The sequence below is a fragment of the Protopterus annectens genome, chromosome 14.part0 (genome assembly GCF_019279795.1).
Source record: "Protopterus annectens isolate FY-2018-M chromosome 14.part0, PAN1.0, whole genome shotgun sequence".
Taxonomy (NCBI): domain Eukaryota; kingdom Metazoa; phylum Chordata; order Ceratodontiformes; family Protopteridae; genus Protopterus; species Protopterus annectens.
Window position 1 is genome coordinate 787,211,158 of NC_056748.1, and position 24,269 is coordinate 787,235,426.

Below are 24,269 nucleotides of genomic sequence, written 5' to 3' on the forward strand. Positions count from 1 at the left end.
AAAAAGGCTTCTGATGAGGCCATAGCTCTTGTGGAGTGGGCTTTAATAGATCTCTGCAATGTTTTACCATGGTACCGGTAGCAAAAGGCAATAGCCTTGGATATCCAGGCTGAAAGGGTCTGTTTGGCCACCGCTTTCCCCACAGCCCTGGGGTGGAAAGAAACAAACAGTTGAACAGATTTCCTAGACTTGGTTTTATGGAAGTAAGACCTAAGCTGTCTGTGAACATCTAGGGTATGGAGAACTCTCTCACTACCCCCCTGAGGGTTAGGAAATAAGGTCAGTAGGTGGATGGACTGGTTCAAGGAAATGTCATTCACCACCTTGGGCATGAAAGAGGGGTTAGTCCTGAGGGAGACCCTGTCCAGATGGAAGATAAGGAATGGTGGGTCAGTCATCAGAGTTTGTAGCTCTGAGACCCTCCTGGCTGAGGTAAGAGCCACCAATAAGACAGTTTTCCAGGTGCAGAACTTTAAGGAGGCTTTAGCCGCTCACTCGAAGGGAGCCAGGGTGAGCTTTTCCAGTACATAGTTGAGATCCCATGGAGGAGGGGTCAGTTTCCTGGGGGGGGGTCTAAGATGAAGGACCCCTTTGAGGAAGAACTTTGATGATAATCTGGATGCTAAGGGTGGATCCAGGGGGAGACAGGCAGAGATAGCAGACAGGTGTGCTTTTATAGAAGAGTAGGCCAGCCCTGTCTGCAGTAGTTCACACAGGTAAGACAGGATTAGAGGGATGTCGCTTTCCAGTGGGTCCAGCTGTCTTTTGTGATGCCATAAGGAAAATCTTTTTCACTTGGATATGTAAGATTTTCTAGTATTGGGTTTCCTGGCCTCCTGCAGGACACTGAGCATGTCTTTATTGTACAGGTGTCTAAAAGGGATGAGAATCCTATCAGCCACAGGGTGAGGGTCAAAGACTGCCACTATGGATGTATCTGAGATTCCTTGTTCTGTGTGAGTAGGTCCACTGAGAGGGGTAACTTGTGGTGATTGCCCTTGGATAGAAGAAGTAAAAGGGCGAACCAGTGCTGTCTTGGCCAATAGGGGGTCACCATCAAGATTTTTGGGTTGTCCTGCTGAATTTTCAGCACCGCTTTTTGAATTAATGGGAAGGGTGAGAATGCATACAGAAATTTCCCCTTCCATGAAATTGAGAAGGGATCTGTTGCCAGTGCCTTGGGGTCTGGTGTCCTGGTGCAATAGCCAGAAAGTTGCCTGTTGATGGAGGAGGCAAACAGATCTATTTCAGGTATACCCCACCGGTGGACCAGGTCCAAGAAGATGTCTCTGTTTAGCATCCATTTGTGGTTGTTTGTGAAGATGGTCCTGCTGAGAGAGTCTGCCTGGACGTTGTGAAGGGAGGGGATGTAAACTGCCTGTAGGGTCATCTCCTGGGAGACGGCTAGCTCCCATACCCGCATGACTAGTCTGCAGAGTATGTAGGATTTGGTGCCCCCTTGTTTGTTGAGACACCACAGGACAGTGGTGTTGTCAGTGAAATCTTGTGTGGGCTTTGGTGCAGGTTAGGGTAAAAGGCTTCCAGAGCAAGGAGGATCACCCTCATTTCCCTGACATTGATACACTCTAGGTTGTGTGGGTGCTGCCACAAACCCTGCACCTGTCTTGTGCCTAGAGTTGATCCCCAGCCCAGGTATGATGCATCTGTATGCATGATCTGGGTTGGAGAGAAAGGCCTGGGTTCATGGTCACTTGTGACAGTCACTAACGAAGTTCTTGTTTCAGACAAGATAGAAGGTTGACCCTGAATTCCAGGGGATGTGAGTGCTGGGTCCAGACTGACCAAAGATACCATTGTAGCTTTCTCATGTGCAGTCTTGCCAAAGGAAGCATGGGTATAGTGGCTGCCATGTAACCCAGAATGAGGAGGAGGAGTGTGAAGGAGGAGGGTCTTTGGATTGTCTGCTTGGATCAAAATATCATCTAGATAAGGGAATATTTGGATTCCCCATGTTCTGCAATAGGCAATGACTGGAGCCAGACATTTTGTGAATACCCTTGGGGCAGTTGAAAGCCCAAATGGCAAGGCAGAGAATTGAAAGTGGGAAGAGCCTGCCAAAAATCTCAGGTATTTCCTGAAGGGGGTCTTTATTGGGATGTGTAGGTAAGCATCCTTTATATCTAGGGTCACCATGATCCCATGGGACAGAAGCAGGGGAAAGAGAGTGGGAAGAGAGAGCATCCTGAAGGTAGGGACCTTGAGAAATGGGTTTAGCAGTGAGAGGTCCAGGATGGGTCTCCACGGTCCCTATTTTCTGGGTATCAGAAAAATCCTAGCGTAGAATCCTTTCCCTCTTGATTCTGAAGGCACTGGTTCTATGGTGCCTTGGGACAATAAAAGACTGTAGTACAGATTTTAGGAGCTGGAACTGATTGCTGGGAGGTTGAGGGGTACCCTTTCTTACTGGAGGGGAGATCCACGACATGAAATAGCCAATCTGGATGATGGATAGAACCCATTTGTCTGTGGTAATGTGGGACCAGGCAGGGAGACAGTGAGAGAATCAGACAGACAGGGGTAAGGGGTGAGAGAGGGTTTCAGGAAGGTTGGCAGGTAGTCAGACACTACCTGCCTTATCCTGAAAGGGGGTCTGCTGGCTAGGGGCTGGGGAAGATCTAGCCAGGAGAGTATGGTTTCTAGGAGGTCTCCTAGGTCTAGAGGGAGGCATCGGCTGTGCATGTTTTCAGATAAACTGAGTCTTGGCCGGGTAGTTCCTATGGAACTTGGGTATGGGAGAAACTAGCAGGTATTTAAGGTCCTGCAATTCTTTCCCTTTTTGCTGTAAAAATTTGTAGAGATATGCTAACTTGGAACAGAATAATGCAGAGGGATCTAGGGGGGCATCAATGAGTTTCACCCTGACGTCATCAGGCAGAGGCTGAAAATGAAGCCAGGAATACCTTCCACAGGCAGAGGCTGATGCAGCTGACCTAGTGGAAACCTCTGCTGCATCACAGCTACACCTAATGACATGTCTGTTCACCTGGGAGGCAAGAGCTAGGAGAGAAGTGAGAGAGGTTTTGGCTGGAAAGTCTGGGATGCCAACCAAATCTTTAGTGGCTTTCTGTAGCAGGGCTAGAGAGTATCCGGTCATATGGGTCTGGTAGTTAGTGGCCCTGAAGGACAGAGTGGCAGATGTGTAAATTTTCTTGCCTAGCTGTTCCATAGTCTTACTATCCTTATCAGCAGGAAGTAAGTTAGTGGTATGGGGAAGTTTAGTAGCCCTATCCGTAACAGTGGAAATACTGGTTGGGTCAGCAGGGGGCACTTAATAAGAATTTTTTCAGTTTCAGGTACTTTGTACAGCCTGTATGGTCTGCAAGGAGCAGGGGGCTATGAGTCAGGATTGAGGGATGCAAATGAGAAGGCATCCAAGAAGGCTGACAGAATGGGAGGAACTGCAGAGGGACTGGGGGAGTCCATCTGTACGAGGTCATAAAACCTCTTTTGTACTTCAGACATCACAGAGGATTCCCACTGAAAGTGGTCTCTCATTTTACCAATGGTTTCTGTAAAGGTTAAGTCTTCCACTGGTGAGTCAGGGTCAATGGACTCTTCCTCTGTGGAGCCATACCCCAGGGGAGAGGAAATTTGGGTGGTGTAAGACAGGGAGTCCTCTGAGGAATCAGAGAATTCCTCTTCTTCTTCCCTGGCATCTTCTTCCCTGGCAGAAGTCTGAGGCCAAGGGCTGAGGAGTGGAGGGGCTGTAGCAGGGCTCCCAACAATGGTAGGCCATAGGGCAATGAAGGAATTGAAGGCTTGCCAGTCTGGTGTGCTTTCAAGGGGTGGAGAAAGGTGCTTGCTTTTTGTTTTTTCTTTAAAGGTCTCACAGGCATCTGACTCGGAGAGGACCTTGGGCCTGAGACAGGAATAGGGTCGGTGTGTTCCAACCAACCCATAGAAAAAGTAGATTCCCCCTCGATGTCTAAAGCAGGCATCAGTAAAGCCTCTAAGGACGTGCTGTCCGCTCAGGATTCTACAGCCTCCTCATGGGTAATCGCTTTATCCTGGCTGGCAGGAGCCGATTCCTCTACCAAGCCAATGTTGGCCACAGGTGGAAGTACGGAAGATACAGGTGCAGCTGAAGGAGAAGGCTACATGGTTTTGGGCTTTTCTTAGGCGGTTCTGTTGGGGTGCCGGAAGCGCCTTCCGTCCTTAGCGTGAGTTGCTTAAGACGCTGGTTCTCGAGGTAAAGGTTATGACCCTGTAAGCAGCAATGTAACAATCGCCTTACAGACAGAGCAGTTTTCATGGTTGTGTTCCCTTCCTAAGCAAAAAGAGGCACTGATCGTGTGTGTCTTTGTGGGGAATCTGCTGGCCACACTTACACTTGCCCCTTCAGGATGACACGAACAAACGTTAAAGTAAAAAGGACTGAAAGGTTCCCCAACGGGGTACTTATCTGAATTAATTTATGTCAGAGGTAAGCAGGAACACCTGGTATATGACTGAAGGCTGAAGAGTTCTGAGGGCTGGTGCATGCAGATATCACTTCTATGGCCCTTGTTCCTGTCAGCCACGTCAGATGTCCAATGGACCAGGAGGGACTGAAAAACTTTGGAATACTGGCCAGACGCACGCGAAAGAAGAGGGATAAACCCATATGTGGAATACTGCAACACAGGAATAGAAGGACATCTACCTGTCCTATGGCCTTTTTAGCAGGTCAAACAGCAGCAACTGTCTGGACAAAAGCAGTCTGTTACACAGAAAATGACAAAACTTTGTAAGAAGTTTGTTTGCAATCTAAAATTCCTGTTAAGTTTTACTGACTGAAAATACTCCCCTGAAGGAAAAATTAAATGAAGAAATGACATTCGTCTACTGACAGCAAACACCAAACTTTTATTAGATCAAGAGAGGTTTTAAAATACAATCTGTTCAGGCTTTTAGAGTATGTTAGCCTTTTGTCAGGAGGTTAGAAACTGTTACAAAGATGACTTACTCCATTATACCTCTCAGTATAGACTTTCGCAGAATGTCCACATTTTCTGCCACATATTTTGGTCTGTTCTTCATAAAATTGTGGTTTTCTTGCAATTTAGTGGCAAATCATTAAAGACTGCAATTAGAAAATAATGACAGACATTTGAGTTTCAGACTTCAAACCTTTAAGAAAATTCATGTTAATGCAAAAGCTGTTATTCTATCAACTTCCTAAATTTGTAAAAGCAATGTTTAAACATTGTCCCTATTCTTGGGCCTTTGTCCCACTTTTACTTATGGCTTTGTCCAGATTTCTTGTTCTAAGAGGTTGAGAGGTATGATCGTATTTGATAGTCAGGTTGTTATGTTCTTATATGCACATACCTGTTTCAAAGGCACCCATGTATTAACAAATTAGCATTTATTTTCATAGCAGTTCCTGTTTCCAGAAACTCATCTCAATAATCTGGCCATTTTTTCAAACTAATAAAAACATGTGTCTCGTATATCTTTTACAGTTAGTCAAACAGATAATTTTTTTCGTACTTCTAGTGGTAACCAATTGCCAAGCACACTTCTATTGAAAGTTAATTATTTTCAAAGTAATTGTCATACTAAGTGACTTGACCTTGGCCAAGCCTGCTGCTGTTTTCTCTTTTGGAATAACACTGTTTCAAGACTACTGATTTGGAGATAATTTGATTACTCTTAGAAATTGGCTTCAGAAAATAGGGAATCAGATTGGTCATTCATTGTTATAATGGGGTACACTGACTAACAACGAGAACCCAGAAAACAATGTAAAGTACTGAGGACATTATGACTCAGACTACCCAAGTTCAATTAACGGCTCTTACTCTGGAAAACCTGAGCAGAGATGGGAAGGGATGAATCACAAACATTGACTTATCTACTCTTGGGGGAAGAGGCTGGTGGTCCGGGGCTGTTTTGCCACAAGCAAGTGGAGGACTGTAGGAAAAACAGCCCCAACTGGAATCATGGACTTGGATTACCAAGAAGGCAATGGCATTATTATTTATTTTATTTACTTATTTTATTGGCATTTGATTAGCTGGGAAAGTTCAAATGGGTAGGTGCTCATTTTTAGCACAGGCCCTTGGAAAAAAGCTCCCAAGTGTTATAAAAACATTATAAGAACAAAAAGTTTATAATATTCAAAAATAATACGTGAGTGGGAGGATTCACATGCAGGTAGAGAGAGAGTGCAGTAGGCCCTTGCAACAATCCAATCATCCAAGTCAGCCATCAAGCGGCAGATTTAGGGCCTAAAAGAAAAAAAAATCATGATGGCATGACCTCTGTGATCATCTCTCATCCTATGGGGAAAAATGTGCTGACTGGTTGTGGAGTGTTGAAAGTCTGTTGGCAGTAGGCTACAAAAAGCATGAGATAGAAAAATATGTTTATAAAATACACAGTCACAAACAATATGCATCCTGTCTATTTTCTGATTGAAAACATTAAAGAAATCAGTAAGTTAATTTGTACATATATATTATATTCTGAAAACAGTATTAAATATTTATTAGTGACAATAACATACACAGTTATTAAATGAATAATACGAGACAGTTAAATATCAAGTGAAAACATAAGTTTCACAAACTGCTTTATTCCAGCTAACTAGTAATGGTTCTGGAACACTTACGCCTTGTACCTCTTTCACAAATCATGTAATACATTTAATAATACTGTACATTAACAAAATCACAAAACCATTTTGGCAAAAAAGAGTTGCATTTCTTTTCTTTAATTTTTGGAGCCCAGCCATGGGACAGACCATCTGCTGTCACTGGTGCCTATACCCTATTTCCCCCATGAACTTACCTTGGACTGATCAGCTTACTCCCTAAGACCAAGGCCACCAGCCTGGGATCATGGCTAGTTAAAACAAATAAGGACATCCTGTATGGTCTGTACCACTAATTAACCTCTACTAGAGCATGGCATAGTGTTGAGAAATCCTACACCCTCCCCCTTAAGCAAGTGCTCTGTCAATCGGTCACTTATGTCTACCCAAGTAGCCAGCCCTCCACCTTCACAGTTAATCCCATATTGCCATAGTGCCAGGTGGACTTCCTACCCCAGCACTAGTCATGAGCTGTTTAGCAAGTGACGCCTTTTCTAAGATAAGTAATGACATATTTGTTTAGTTAGCATTTTACTCCTTCGCCATGTGGGCAGATTTTATGGTCGCACTCCTTAACAGACTCATTAACAAATGTCATACTTTTGCCCCTCCGTTACTTAGAGATTTACTTTGGTTAAGCACTGAGGAGAAGGCCCATATGAACTTTTCAGTAAGTAAAAGTATAGCTGGATATGAATAGTTTTCTCTTCATTACTGCATTTCACTATAAATGAAAACTAACATGCCTACCAAAATGCAAGTAGTCACTGAGCAGCATATACATCTGGACATTTAGTGTTCATTTTTAGCATGTAGTCTCCTGCATCACAAAGTTAAAACTTAATGATGGTTTCTACAGTAAACTGTGAATATCAATGATTGGTACCTGCTAGCAAATGTTGGCCGGTGCGCTGCCCATACGTGGCATCATGGTGACCGAAGGTATTGTAGGAAGGTGTGGAAGCATCAACAGACAGAGCTGGCTGAAGATGCTGTAGCTCAGCTACCCCAGATATGGCAAGGGAAGTAGGGGTGAAAGGGGCCAGAGATGCCTCTTCAGGTTCTCGTTTGATACTGAGAGAAGAGCGGTAACATGCTGTCAAACAAACAAAAGCACACCACAAGACAGACAGAAAAAGAGAAAGACAACACATAAACACACATACAAAAAAGAAAAGGAAATGGGTAAATGGAAATGATAAAACTAAATATGAAAAAAGACACAAAAATAAATGATAAGTAATTTTGAGGCTTTGAAAGTTGCTCTGTGAAATTTCTCTTTCGCAGTCTGTATTTCAAAGCATCGTTGATTTAAATGTGTTGCTATCTTTATATAGAAGCTACACATTAGCCTTGTTATTAAAAGGAAACCAGGGTTTGGCTTTCTGTGACCTTAAATGCTGTGTAAAAAGGGCATTTGCTCTAAGATGAACTAGTTCACAACTCGAGCATTTGTTAAATTACTTTATATCCCATATATTAGTGTTTTGATTTTATTCAGTACTCTTCTCTAGTGACAAGCTGCTAACATTTTGTTAACAAATCAGCCATAAGGAAATTGCATACATTCACCAAACATATCAGAGGTGTCTATGGGAAACAATAGCTGCTCCACAGTACACAACACATACATAAAATACGAAGCACAATGCTGGTATCTACTTTATGGCAAATACCAGGCAAGAATTTGCAAATGAATGAAGAATATAACTGAAATTTCAGACTATAATAGTAAAGTAAATATGCATAACATTTATGTCATCAAGTTTATTAACTAAGATACCATAAATATACAGAACTCTGCCTCATTTAACAAATACACATGGTCTGAAAAGCAAGAAATTTATTTTCAAATAAAATGTCTTGATATGGAAAACATTACCTGAGGAGTTTACAAACTTAAATGAATTCCAATTAAACCCAGTGCAAATTAGTGACAAATTGTTCTAGCATATTCCAAGTATCAAAATTTACTTTTATACTACTACTGTCTTGTGTCGGTCATGTAGTTACTACTTATTGTAATACTGCAAGAAAATTACTTTTGCACTCGTGCTTTCCTGTCAGTCATGTACACAAAAAAAAGTACACTAGCATTTTTATTCCCTAGACAGACTGCATGCATAACAGCCTTTAGTTACAAATATTTTTATTTTTATATTGTTTGCCCCAAAATGCCAGTAACAATGATTTCTCAATCTACACTAGTGGAAAGGCTATACTGCCCATTTTTAAATTACCATCAGAAGCCTACAGGGAGTTGTTTATACTGTACAATGGCAGGCAATACTTCAAAAGCTTTCTTAACAATCACATTTCACCCAATCCTGATTACATCTGCAACTTGTCACTAACAGTAAAGGAATGAAACTTTCAGAATATGTCATAAAATGGTAGGACTGGGGCAGTCTTCTCATACAACTTTAAAACATCTGTACTCCTTTCACTGCCACTTTTCACATCCACATAGGTCCATAGGTTCATAGGTTCATACTAGGCTATCTGCCCTAGGGCATTTATAAGTCTAGCCAGAGTTGTGTGGCTTTCACCACCCCTTAGGTTGAAGAATACTATACCCATTAGTTTGCCGTGCCTCTGTCCAGCAGTGATACAGAGATGATCCCCAGGGTAAACCTACGATCTCCCATCCACTGGTCAAGATTCCTCTTGAACAGAGCCAGCGAGGTGCTCTGTCTCACATGGACCGGGATTCTGTTCCACAGCATAAGGAGTCTCTGGGTGATGAATCTGTCCCTCCAGCACGTCCTATTTATATCCGTGTTGAGGTTTAAGTCTCTTGCTCTTGTGGCTCTGGTGGATTTGGATTTTTGAGGTGGAGCATGTCCATTAATTCCGGGTTGGACATGGCCTTGTATGTCAGGCACAGGTCACCTCTGAGCAGACGGTATGCGACTGAATAGAGCTGGAGTTTCTTCAGTTAGGCAGCATATGGCATATTTTTGAGCCCCTTTATCCTTTTGGTGAGGAACTTTTGGGGTCTTTCCAATTGCTGCAGGTGTCGGGTAAGATACATTCGAATGGGGCATTGTACTCAATCATTGGTCTGATAAGTGAAGAGTACAGGGGAACAATGACCTCCCTTGATCTGGATGTGAATCCCTTCATAATCAGGTGGGCAATGTAGAAGGTCCTCCTAACCACTTTGGCAATGTGAGTGTCAAAAGAAAGGTTACTGTCAACTTGGGTCCCCAGGTCCCTGATAACCTCTTCTGTGCTTACTGGATTGCCACCTATGTGGTAACTTGGGGTTACCTTGTTTTTACCAAAGGGTATGACTATACATTTTTTGGCATTTAGCTTAAGGCCATGGCTCTGGCACCAGTTATCCGTTTCTATGAGCCCTCTCTGAAGGATATCTGTGTCTGATGGATTTTCAACTATGGCGCCCAGTTTGCAGTCATCTGCAAACTTTGTCAGCCACAATCCTCCTATGTTTGCCTGCACTTCTGAAAAGTAGATGCCAAACAAGAGAGAGCCCAGGACTGAGCCCTGTGGGACACCGCTTGTGACCGGCTTGTAGTCTGACATGGCACCAGCAACTCTAACCCTGTGGGTTCTGTCCTTGAGCCAGTTTGCAACCCATCTTGTGACATATGGGTTTACATTTAAGCTGGTGAGCTTTTCTATGATACCCGAGTGGGGTATTGTGTCGAAAGCTTTTGCAAGGTCAAGGTAGGCTGTGTGAACTGCCTTACCCTCATCAATGGCCTTGGTGACTGTTTCAAAAAAGTCGACCAAGTTCAAGAGGCATGATCTGCCCTTGACAAAGCCGAATTGGGTAGGATCCAATGTCTGTAGGTCCCCTATGTCTTTATTTATGAGTTCCATTATGAATCTCTCCATAGCTTTGCAGACCAGGCTTGTTAAGCTTATGGGGCAGTAATTACCAGGGTCCGTAGAAGCACTGCCTTTGTGGAGTGGGACCACAGTTGCCGTACGACACTCTTTGGGTATGTATCCTGTGGTAAGGCTAAGATTAAACAGCAGCCTTATGTGTGGGTTTAGTTCCTCATTGAGTTCATGTAGCACACAGCTGGGGACACCATCCGGTCCCATTGATGCTGTGTTTTTAGCTTTAGAGAGAGCAGCTCTCACCTGGGCATTTGAGATGATTGGGAGGCTACACTCTGCTGGGATAGATATTTCTCCTTTTGGGGGGGGGGGGGAGAAATTTTCACTGAACCTGTCTGCCAGTATGTTTGCAATGTCTGTGGGTTCAGTGATTTTTGTATCATTTTGGACTAATTCTGAGCATATCTGGGAGTTTCCACCCAGATTTCTAACATAGCTAAAGAAGGCCTTATGATTGTCTTTTGAGTCCTTGGCGATTTTTCTCTCAAAGTTGGCCTTGGATGATTTTATGAGTGATCGTAGTTTTTTACTAGTATTCATCAGAGATGTCTTCCCTTTTAGGGATTTTGCTCTATCTTGTAGTAGCTTTCTCCTCTTGTTGTAAAGTTTGTTTATGGCTGGGGTCCACCAGATCGGGTGCTTGCCTTTGGTGGAAAGGGTCTTGATTTTATTTGGGATTGCTTGATCCATGCAATCCTGGAGGTGCTCGTAGAAAGCATTTGTAAGGGATTCAGCAGCGTGGGTTGTGGTTTCCAATGGCTCAGGGGCCTTGAAGGATACCACACCTGTCTTAAGAAGTGTGAAGTTGGCTTTTGAGAAGTTCTTCACTGTGGTCTGTTTTGTTGGTGGTGGGGCGGATGTGGATCTCCAGTGAGATTAGTTTATGGTCTGATCTCACCAATGAGGGATATACTTCGGTGTGGAGCATTTTGTCCCCATGTTTGTGATGATCAGGTCTAGTATATTTTCATCTCTTGTGGGAATGGTGACAAGTTGTTCCATAGCATTTGAGTTTATGAACTCCAGGAACCTTTGGGCTAGGGTATTGGGGCTTGAGTAATGTTCCCAGTCTATGTTTGGGTAGTTGAAGTCACCCAATATGATGGTGTTTGGAGAGACATTTATACTCTCCAGTGTCTTCAGGAAGGCTGTGTGGGGTTCCTGAGTTTGAGAGGGTGGCCTGTAACATGCTACAAACTGTAGAGCAGTTTTGCCTATGGTTAATTGCACCTGAATGGTCTCTGATGCTTCGTGAGTTGCCACCAGCCTGGAGGTGTGGGTATCCTTGATGAATATGGATACACCCCTTCCTTTTGTGGTACGGTCCGGGTTTTGGGGCCGGAACGCATGATATGAGGTAAAACCTGATAGTGCCAGGGTGCTCTCAGGAGCCTTGAACCAGGTTTCAGTCACAGCACAGACATCGATGTTCTCCATACTGAGGAGGGCTTTGAGGGCGTGCATCTTGAGATTTAGACTTCTGGCATTGAGCAACATTACCCTTAGTTTTTCCATTATTGTTTTCTAGGGTGGTGGGTTTAGAATTTGAGCCTTGTCTAAAAAGGCACTATGGGGTGGCAAGAGCCTTTGCCAATATCCGAAACCCAGGGGTGACAGGTGCAAGCCATCCCTTGCGAAGCAGCGTGGCTTGTCAAGCATGTCATTCCAGGCAGACAGACATTGGATCCCCTTAGAATGACACCAGAAATTAATCCAATTATTAAAACTGATCATTTTGTCTCTGTATTGTGGCATCATTCTTGGTGAAGGCAGGATACTGCTCAGGGTCAGGGTCATACCAGCCTGGGCTACATAATCTGAGAGCTCCTTTATGTCTCTTTTCATGTAGTCCAGGGAGGTACATCTCAGGTCATTCACACCGGCATGGACAATGACTGAGTCATACTTGTACTTGCTGTGGAGTGACCTGAGTGCTTGTGTTATGTGGCGGATTCTAGCGCCCGACAGGCAGCTTACTGTGACCCTCTCCTTGTTCAGTCTGGTGAGTGGGACGTCAGTGTGTCTGACTATGGAGTCACCTATGACAAGTGTGTCTGGCATTGTGTTTGGCCTTAAGGGCTGTGACTGATTTGCACACTGACTGTGATCTATGTGTTGCTTGTGTTATGTCATGAGGTGGCAGTTGTTTGGGTGTCTGCTTTGGGGGCCTCTGCTGTTTTGGTACATTTTTGATCAGTGCCTCCGAGTATGACTTTGTGTGTTTATGTGTTTGATTTGTAGTTGTGATAGTTCTATGTGAGACTGGGTTTATGGTGTGTGTGGTTACCTTCTCCTCCTGAATGGTTTTGCCAGTCCTGAGTTGAGAGAGCTCAGCCTCCAGTTTGGCTATATAGTTGCATCTCTCGCATGTATTTGTGTTTTGTGGGAGGAGGAGAGGGTTGTCTGTGTACATGAGGCAACTGTAACATTGCCTCAATATTCCCAGATTCACCAGCTGAGCAGGAGAGGACGCTAGCAACTGACCCTTTGACATGCTAGAAGAAATGAAAAAGTTTGCTGTGTAACTGAGTCAGAAAGGACCTATAGGGAAGTGGGTACTCAAGGGGGTTTTAAGCTAGTGAAGTACTTTGTATAATATAGAAGTGCTTTACCTGACTAAAAATGCTTTAGGAACAAGTGCTGAGCTTTACAGATAGAGAATAGACTGTTTAGATTACAAGTAGAGCAGTTCTAATGGAAAAAATGAAGAGCAGACTTTACGGAGCCAGAAATAGTTTAACCTTGTTTAACCGGCGCTGCCCGATGGTGCTCTAGTGGCAACTCCGTGCTAAATGCAGAAAAGGCAATAAGTCAGTAGTACAGGCTAGCACACTTTAGTGGGCAGCCAAACAATTAAATTAAACAGCAAACAAACACTTTTCGACTTGAATTAGACTAATTTCCACTAAAATGTACTTTTAAGTGCAGATAATAAAAAATGCAGTAAATAACTATGAAAACAGTTAAAGCTTGCTCTAGGTAAACAGTAGAAGGTAAAACAAATATAAAAAAACAGCAGGATACTTAATCAGGAAAGCAGTCGCTTTTTTCAGTTCTCTGCAGCCAGGAAGACCTCTGAAGTATAAACTGCCACAAAAAAAGGTTAAGAAGAGGTCCTTTGTTATTGGTGCATTAAAAATAACTTGGGAGTAATAACCTGACAATGTCTGGTCTGGTCTTGGTGGACTTCTTGTATGACTGTTTTCTGTATGAAGTTTAACACTTCTTTCCTTCTTCCACTCCTTTGATGGGTGGGGGATATGTAACAATGAGAGACAGTGGATAAATCTAAGGTGTGGAAGGGAACTGGATATCTTCTGGACATTACTGTTCTGATCCACTTTTCTTTTGTTATGGTCAACCTAGGCATTCATCTGGTAGGACAGACAACAGTTAACTGCCTCCGGAATGAAAAGTAGTGCAAAGTCTCAATATTAAGACTGCTGACTCTCAAAGGAGGGCTGTGATATACTTACTGTTGACAATAGTTCCTACCTGTGGGCTAGCACCTGTTCTGAAAGTTACCATGGCAATGCTGGTTTCTTCGTGAGCTTTGATTATTCTGTTACTGTAGACTATGACAGAAAAAGAGCTTATATGGACTTTGTTGCATCCTTCAGATGTGTTAAGGAGTTTGGAAATTGACACCAATAACAGTCATGGATTGTCCTTCATTTTCTATATTCTCCAGATCATTTTCTACTGATAGGCTGAAAAGAGCAGACCCATCAAAGGGGGCATTAAGTAATACCACTTTAGCGTACTTGGCAAAGTTTATGAGGTACAACCTGCTGCATCACTGAATGGTTAATCCAGTCCCTGGTCTCCTTGCTGCACCATCCAGGCAACTGTGATACAGATGCACTGCTGAGGTTAGCAAGTTAGACATGGTTGGTATCTAACATTGCAGCTTGAACTGCAGGTCTGTATCATGCATCTCTTCCAGTGACTTGACTTACTTCATCAGCTAGTTCTTGTTGAAATCTTAGTATGCAACACATGCAGTTCTCCACCCTCATAGTAAGTGCATTTTCCACCCACCTGTTCTTGGTCTTAGTTCTTATCTGGGAGATTGACAGCTGGAGTAGTAACCTATTTAAAGGCTGCTGCATCAACAATGGAATGTAGCTTAGGAATCTATGTTCAGTATATCCAGTTTTTAGGACAATGGGTGATTTTCTACCTTCATCTGGACAGGTGCCACAATATCAGGATTTTCTCATGTAATCTTCAGCACTAAGCACATTATTTTGTTGACTTGAGGGACCTGGAAAGAAGAGGGATGCGGTACCACCAGGCTTCCTGCGGGATCATTTATGGATGTTATGGGGTTTGCAGCCCATCCCCCCTCTCTGCCTCATCTTCTCTGCATCATAATCATAAGAATTTTTCAAATGTCTGATCGTCTGGGAGAACAGTGGAGAATCAGTGCATTCATTATCATCAATATCTGGGATGGGGGAACCTCTCTTCTTGTACTTATGCTTCTTCACCTCAAAGGTGATAATGAAAAAGCAAAGCAAAGAATAAAATATCCAGCGGTGATCCTTCAAAGACCTTCCAGCTTCTCTGTACTGTTTCAAATGATGGTTGATGACCAAGGTACCAGGCAAAAGAAAATGCTCATGACTGAAGCTGAAGTCAGATACATGTAGGATAGCAAATGCATTGCAGTCTTCACTGCTGAACTCATTAAGACCAATGTCAATACAACATCCAAAACTGAAGAGAATGATCCCAATGTCCAAGGCTAAAGCCAGTCAGGGCTGACACCGAAATTGAGAACATCTGGCATGAGATAGATCTTGATGGCTCAACCCCTGAAAAATTGCACCAAGAAGCTCACCAGATCTGAGACAGAAATGAAGAGTTTTAATCCTGAGGGCATGAAGGCCGATCCAGCTTAAGTCAGGAATCAGAAATTAACCCAAATAGTCCAAGCCATGCCCTAAAAAAGAAGAAGAAACTTCCAACACTTACAGCACCAAAACCAGCGTGTAAAAGGTTCCAGCCCTGAATGCTGCAGTCCTCAGCCATCAGCACATCAGTCTGTGTTGGCTTCAGTGTCTGTTGGTTGGAATACAGTTTAACTGGGACTGGCAACTGAACGAGAGCTGGTGAGGAGAATGGCAATGTCCAGGCAGAAAAATCTATGCAATAAAGAAGTTCCTTAGTCCTCTCTAAAGACAATGTACCTGTTTTGATGGACTTTGATGATGGTTCCTATTATCTTTTTGCAGTGATAGAATGACTCTTAAATGATCTTGCAGATCTTGCTGTTGGTATGAAGAAGCAAAACTTCTCCTCAAAATCAGAAAAAAAGATGACACATTGACATAACATGCCTAAAAAAATGTATCAGTTGCATTTTTTCCTTGGATTGTAGATACCACAGAAGGGGAATGAGTAAAAGTACATTATTTTGTCCTATACTATTTAGTAATAAGACCTGGAGCGGAAACCTTATTTCTATCACCTTTATCAGCTAAATGCTTCCATTTTTCCACTTCTTTTTGCTTTAATCTCCTGATGTATCAGACCTGTTTTGGCACTATAAGCAATGGTGTCAGCCCAAGTGTGTGCTTAATGTAAACGTCCAGTCATTAATAGACACAGGACTCTGTTTTAATTTAGATAATAATAACTTTTCTCTATCTTTAACTGTGGAAGGAGAGAACAACTCAAAAATATTACTCAATAGTGAAATGTTCCTCGGAAAACACAGAGTGCCTTGTCTTTGAGTTGGATTTTCTTACCACATTTGCACTTTTAAAAGCTTCAAGTCTAATCATTCTATAATAAAAAAGCAGAAAAACACCACTTTGATTAGGAAACACAACTGTAACTGTACTGAACAACTGTTCCACAGCAGCAGGACAACAAACGATAGAAAACTGTAAATGTGAGGCAGCAGAAATGCCGAGGCCTAGAGAAGAAGGTTTGAGACAAAATTTAAAACTGCCTAAAATACAAGAAAATGGAATGATCTGAACTTAAAAGTCAATAAAGTCAAAGAAATGGCATAAATGACCAAAAGCAAAATTACTGAAAGCAATCACCAAGAGTTTTATTTTATTACAAAACTTAAAATATAATCAAACCTTTGCATAGGACCATTTACTTGATGCTAAATCTGAAGATGAGGTCAGTTTGTGGAGCATTGCAGATAAGGGGCTAGTAACTCCTGAAAAGTTTCAGATGCCAAGCTGGACATTTTCTGTCTTTTTTGGTACTTCTGTAAACTATAAGTGAAAAAATATATATAAGTAGACCTTAGTCATCTAACATGCTTACATATTCAAATTATTGCTATTCTGAAGTCACTGAAAGAACTAAGACTTTGTAATAGGTGCCGAGCAAGTCAGCTAAACAAGAAATGCGGTGGTAAAGCATGTGCTAGAGCTGAAAGGGCAGAGGAAGTGCAAGAAGAGTGCCCTAAGTGACAAGAATGACTGAGTAGTGATTTCTGAAAAAAGGTGCAGCAGGTATTAGACCAAAAGCCTTCCACAGGCGTGCCACACATAAAGCAAATGACTGGGGCTCAACACAGAGGACTGCTAATATTAGCAGGCTCTAATCACACTTATCTGCTTATTAACATTTCCAAGGTGTCAGAAGAAAGCTTGCAACGTTTTTTTATCCGCTTTAAAGAATAAAAAGAATGGCATTAGCCCAGCTTAATCCCTGTAAAACCATTATGTTTAAACAGAAGTCAGTCTCAGAAAATGATAATCTGTTGTAAAACAGTCTAGTTAAGTCCTTTACCATTAGACCACTACTTGCTACAGACCCTGGATTTCCTGTCCAGCCTAACTGCAACCACCTGAATGCTGCAGTGAAAGAGATGCTTATGTCCTGGCAATGGCAAACAATCTCAGGATTTGCTTTCATTTTGTGTTTTACACAACAGCAGTGAACATAAGTGCAGAGGTCTTTGTTGGTAACCTTGATGCTAATGTCATCCAACAAACACAAAGAATTCTTGTCTGAAATGTTTCTAGTGCTGTGTTGTATTCAGCTACCACCCACTAAGACATAACAGCAAATGAAAAAAAATGAAAAACAACAGATTCACATAAGATTATATCTATTCTATCTGGACATATATGGTGGACATAAGCGGCCCACAGTAGAGTACTGTTTTACAATGTTTCCCCTTCCAAAAAATATAAGTAAATATGTACTAAGTTTTGATATACACATCTGTGCAGAGTAAAAGACAAAAAGACAGACTCAAACGGGCACATTTTATGTACAGACATATTCTTCAGACATAAGTCCAGTATACGGAACTGATTTCTAATATTTGCTTTCTCCAGTGTATGCAAGCAATATGTACTAGTTGATGAAGTGGACACTTACATATGGAGTGAATGACAGACTGCCTGCTGATGTACACATACGAACACAGCAAAAGGCGGACTGATGACCTATACATGCATAAGGTGTAAATGACTCGCAGAATGTCTCTGATGAACACATACATACAGACTGAAGAACAGACTGACTGATGCCCACATGTAAACAATGTGAAGGACACAAAGACTGACTGCTGCCACACAGGTGTACATAGTAAAGGCCAGACAGATAGACTGATGATGCACACATATATACAGAGTGAAGGAAAGATAGACTGGCTCATGATGTGCACATACGTGCAGAGGAAAGGGCTGACAAATTTACCAAGGATGTGCACATATGTAAGGGTCTATATTAAATCAGTGAACGCTGATTTATCGACCCCATGTAAGTGAAAGCTTACAATCCCAAACACTTAGAACAGAGATTTTTTTCCAAGAGAAAAAAAAATCGCTGTTCCACAAGGGGAAAAAAAAACTTTAAAACATTACATAAAGTGGGGACTTTTCCCCCCACACCCCCCTACTTAAATATACCAACTCCGAGATCACACTACAGTGATGAAAATGGCAAAATAACGGAGTCGGCCAAGCGATTTCTTTCCCAGGGAAAGAAATCGCTTATATGCCGTTTCACTATTTTGCCATTTCATGCTTTCAAGTTCGATCAAGATGCATTCAAAAGAATATGCCTATGATCATATAATAGGAACCCATATGTAGAGAGTCAAGGACAAACAGACTTGCCAATGTTGTACAGTAAGAAAGCAGCATTTTTAAGTAAATTTACTATAACAGTAAATGTTTGAATGAATGCTGCAGCAGTGGCCTAATCTATATGGGCTAAATCCAGCACAGGATATAACAGCCAGTCAGCTTCCAAAGCTTCACGGCACATTTCATGCTCTCAAACTGATAAGCAGCTCGAGTAACATATATCAAGTCCAAGACTGTCATTACTCAAAATATCCGCTCTTTTCCAAGATATAGCAACTTGAAGCTGGTATATATAATGTCAGGAGTTTCAGAACAGAAGGATTGCCCCCTCCCCCGAAAAAAAACAAGTTTAAAGGAGAAGAGTGTTGTTTGATGTTTCCTCTTCTCATGGATGTTTGGTCTTTTTTTGTTTTATTTTGGTGTCTCAGGACTCAGCAATGTGAGTCTCAAGATTTCAACATGGAGTCGTTTTGATTATGTACATTTATTTCCTTCTGTGTGTGTGCATAACTCATATACACATATACAAAACGCACAATATTTACACATTTACTTTAAGGAACTTGTTCTCATCTTTGCAAGTCTTTACTATTATACAGTGAGCCAGCAGGACTAACATTTTAAAAAGTATTCCATGATTCCCAAAAGAATGCATTTGGTTGTTACTGCTGTTGCTATTCTTATAATCTTCTTCTTTCGGCTTTTTCTGGTTAGGGGTCGCCACAGCGGATCATCTCTGTTTCTGATTGGCAGTGAAGTTTTACAGAGTTGAGTTGCCAGCCCGGCGCCCAACCTTCCATAGAACGCACACACATGCATGCGCACCTAGGGCCAATTTAGAGTGTCCAGTCCACCTACAACATGTCTTTGTGATGTAGGAGGAAAGCAGAGCACTTGGAGGAAACCCACACGACTACAGGGAGGACATGCAGACTCCGCACAGAAGGCACCCCAGCCGAGGATCGAACCAGAGAACCTCTTGCTGTGAGGCATCAATGCTAACCGCTGCACCACCGTGGCCACCCATAATAATAATAATTATTATTATTATTATTATCGCTGTTGTTTTGCTGTTGTTATCATTACTATTACTATTAAATAACTAAAATATATTAGGTTAAAAGCACACTTTTAAATAGTTTTAAATAGTTTCTTTCATCTGGTTAATTTGCTGAGGTTTAAATTAACATCTTTGTATAATCACTTCAGAGAGACATGTAGAAGACAAAACAAAAAATCAGCAGTGGCCTGTCATTGAAATGTTCATTTGAGTTTGCTTATGGGGTTTACTGCCAAAGTACATTTATAAATTATTCTTCCACTCAACAGTGACAAAAAAATTTACATTGGCGATCAACTAACTGCTGGCTCTGGCTCTGTATTTCTTGCCAAACAAATTAATTATTTTCACTCCTACAGCCTCTGAAGTTGAATTTTGAATGTGCTAAAATAGCACACTAGTGATTAAGAAGCAGGGGCTCAGCCCCCAGCTACATACAAAAAAAAATAACTTCCAAAACAGCTGTGATCAGCCTTGCACTTATAGTTTTGAAGCAAAATACTGTGCTTAGCTGCATGTGCAACAGAAAAAGACATAAGCTGCAACATAACCAATATTCTATTGACATTAATTACATTTTTCTCTTCTTATTACTTTTTATATGATTTTATGTCCCCTGTTTTCTACATATCATTTGAATGCTAGTGGGGTTTCTTTTCTTTTCTTCATGCCTATGTATGTATGTTTTTGGAAACATTTTTTATTTCTCAAACCCAGTTTGGGTAGTTAAAAATTTGTAATCACATGCTAAGTTTCTATTTTACGGGTTGGAGACAGTGGCATTGACAAAAAGGCAGGAGTCAGAGCTTGACGTGGCAGAGTTGAAGATGTTAAGATTTGCACTGGGTGTGACGAGGATGGACAGGATTAGGAATAAGTATATAAGAGGGTCAGCCCAGGTTGGAAGGTTTGGAGACAAAGCCAGAGAGGCAAGATTACATTGGTTTGGACATGTGCTGAGGAGGGATGCAGAGTATATTGGGGAAAACGATGCTAAGGATGAAGCTGTAAGGTAACAGGAAAAGAGGAAGGCCTAAGACATGGTTTATGGATGTGGTGAGAGAGGACATGCAGGCAGTTGGTGTGACAGAGCAAGATGCAGAGGACAGGAAGAAATGGAAACAGTTGATCTGCTGTGGTGACCCCTAACGGGAGCAGCCGAAAGAAGAAAAAGAAGAAGATGCTAAGTTTCTATTATTTTATGTTTTAATCTATAAATATTTTGTCCAGTCGACAATATCCCAGTCAATAAATGAAATAAAATAGATGAATGAATGAATGAATGAGTAAATAAATAAATATCAAAGATCATCCAGTGTTTACATATTTGCTTTCATATACTATTGACAAAATATTTCAGAATTAACAAAATTCCTCTAGCTGGTCCCTCATGTTTAGCTGTATGGAATATTGTTTATGACTCCTTCATTTTGTACATACCCTCCCATTTACATCCCAGTAGTTTACATGGATCTTAGTGATTTCAACATTCTGGGGCACATGTTTTGAGAGACCTAGACCCAACACTAGATATGGGTATTATGACCGTCTATTATCGGAATGACACACAGATGGCTTTTTATACCCTAATACTCTTTTGCAAAGTACATTCCACAGAAAAGTGGCTATCTATAAATATTATTAACTCAGGCATAACTCCCAGCTTTCTTTAACACATTCATTTCAAGTTAACTGGTAGGTACTGTAAGGACCTTTCTTCACACATTCATTTCTATAAACTACTTAATAGAATGCTTATAGTCATGACCAGCCAGAGCCAATAATGGCAGACAAAATAGGAAGTCAACCTTAGATTAGATGTTAGCCCACCCCTGGATACTGACAGATGGCAGTTTGTCTTATCAAATTAGAATCACAGACTCAGAGAAAATACAAGGAAATGGGCCCTGTGTCTATTTATGCTTTGCCAGTACTCCTCTTAGACCTTACTTTGTTTTTCAAGAAGCTATACATAGCAGGATTTACAGCTTCATGGCAGCTCCAGTCTTCCCCCGGCAGATAAGATACGATGAGATTAAGGTGTCCCAACTTTCTTAATGGCTATTATAAGCTACTTGGTTAACTTACACAGCCCACTACCTCTTCAAGGCTAACTGCATGACATTTTGTTTCCAAAGTAACATATCAATTCCCTAGCCCACTATCATTATCTAGCATTAGAGATTTTCTTGAATGCAAAGGCAACAAAGAAGTTAAGTGAATTTGTATCTTACAAGATCTGCCATTCAAAGGTACATAACAGAAAATGGTTTTAGGCAAATAATATCTAAAACAAGCATTTTACATGTAGAATTTGCCAACCTAAATGGTAATTTTATATCTAAATCTGTTGCACAAAAGGAGAAATGATTATAAATAAAGTTCTAATGAAAATCAAGGTTTCACATAATTTAATCCTTGTGATGTAAATAAATGAATATAAATATTTGTGTGTGTGTGTGTGTGTGTGTGTGTGTGTGTGTGTGTGTGTGTGTGTGTGTGTGTGTGTGTGTGTGTGTGTGTGTGTGTGTGTGCGTGCGCACAAGTACTCACACATATGTTTTGGTGGTATATAAAAGAGAGAATGGGCAAGTCATTGAAGATCTAAAATAACTACTAAATGATTTGAAAGTCAAACATAAATGGCAATGTTTATGTTTTACAAGTATTGCCCAGATTCCCAAACTTAACTTGCTGCTGAAAAAAAAAATAAACAAAAAATTCTTCAAGTGCATCTAAGGTGTTGGTCCATAAAAGAAATATAGCATCAAGAAAGTGAACATATAAGTTCCAACAACTATGAAATCTAGAATTGAACACACCTTTATTTTCCCAGGATAGCATTACTAAATTAGCATATATGGGTGCACAAATGGATCTCATAGCTACTCCCTTACTTTGCTTAAAAAGCTCGCCCTTCAGAATAGATGGATTGTTAAGAACTAATTCCATCAAGTCAGTCACTAGACAAACTTGTTCAAAAATTCAAAGGAAGAGACCACCTCAGAAGAACTTTCTACTAGATTAGTTGAAGGTTGCCGCACAAGGTTCTAAAACTTGCCCCTTGGTGGCCTGTATTGATAGGAAATTAAAGCTGTGCACAATAAAATACTCCCATTTGTTAAGACTCATGGGATTTTCTGAACAAGCTAAAAGAATGACTTTACAGTGAGGAAATTATTTTTGATACTGTTGATGTGATAGACTTGTTCTCAGCAGTTCCTCGTGACATAGGATTAGAATATTTTTCTGAGGTGGTCTCTCTTCCTTTGAATTTTTGAATAAGAGGTTTGTTTAGTGGTTGACTTGATGGAATTGGTTATTAACAATTGTATCTATTTATCTGCCTTTGGGAAGGGCATAGCTTCTGCAAATGTGCAACCACCCGATCAAGAGGTATACCACTTGAATTGTAGGTGTTGCTAGGCTTTTAATGCTGCTAGGCGGCCTCCCTCTCCCCAGGATGGGTAAAACAGTATTAGCTGCTCATTCCCATCTTCCCAGTTCATCCAGCACCCGTGCCGCTAGTCAAACATGGGTCATCTGGGGTGCAGTTAGGACCTTTATCTTGCTGCCTGTGGGTTTGTTTTAAAACATGCTAGGGCCAGCAAAATCTCTTCCTATTATTTATTTTGAGTGGTTAGTAAATGCTCATACTTTGATTTGCTAACATCACTTCTGTGTCACTGTTAGACAGAGGCACAGTATACTAACCTCGAAAAAGGGCATAGCAAAATTAATTTAAAATGGATGGCGAAAGCCAAACACACTCTGGCTAGGCTTATAAATGCCCTAGGGCAGATAGCCTAGTATGAACCTATGAACCTATAAGTAATTATGTCTAATGTAGGTACCCCTGACTGAATCCATTTTGCATTTTACTGTTACAAAATGTAATATAACTTTTAGTGTTGTCTGAAAATACAGACTGCAGTACTGCATTTTCGTAATAAAGAGATACCACCACACATGTGAGTCAATGATCTAGCACTATATATTTTGTGGAAAGGACATGTTTTCTTTAATCACACAGCATTCTTGGCATAAAAATGTCTCGTGTTTGGGTGCACTTAGCTGACATTCTCCTTTATCAGGCAAAATGCAGTTTCATCCTAGTCAGTTCTGATACTATTTCAAATACCTAGTAGAGAAAAAACATAAACATCATACAAGACATTTGCTAACTGACTTTATTTCAAGACTAACTTATTACTAGTAATTTAACATTGGAACTTGATCATTCCTATAATATAGCTGTTTTGCCTGATCATAAAAATCAAAGTGCTTTACTTAAATTTCTTTTTATGTAACACAGGGTATGTCTCTCCCCTTGGTCTATATTTTTCCAGTTTAAGCTGTTGTTCCTCACCTTGACAAACACTTTGGAACGTCTGCTGTTCCAGTAATCAACAGTTCATGAATCATTCATCTTTAATAGATTATGCAAATCTCGGGACATAAAATCAACAAGATCAATAACTGCAGGCATTTTAATTGCCGGCAAAAACATTTTAAGAATGAACATAATCTTCATCCCTTTCTCTGGTAATGGCACTATTAATCCAAAAATTGGATCCTAGCCTAACAGCAGAAGATAATTTAGATTTTTTTTTTAAATCTCCTATCTCAAGTCTTACCTTCATTACAGCCCAGCAAACTACAC

At 41.1% G+C, this 24,269-nt stretch overlaps 1 protein-coding gene across 7 annotated transcripts in view; it reads right to left on the minus strand.

Annotated features, from left to right (window-relative positions):
* The window catches only part of PAX2 (paired box 2), a 798,928-nt gene that overhangs the window by 89,107 nt on the left and 685,552 nt on the right, over nt 1-24,269 (minus strand). For 3 of the 7 annotated variants that reach the window (XM_044056534.1, XM_044056533.1, XM_044056535.1), the window contains exon 9: nt 7,485-7,694. The exons of the other annotated variants lie outside the window; for them this stretch is intronic. In XM_044056534.1, coding sequence (XP_043912469.1) covers nt 7,485-7,694 — 210 coding nt within the window. The remainder of the gene's footprint in view (nt 1-7,484; nt 7,695-24,269) is intronic. 7 annotated transcript variants of the gene reach the window in all.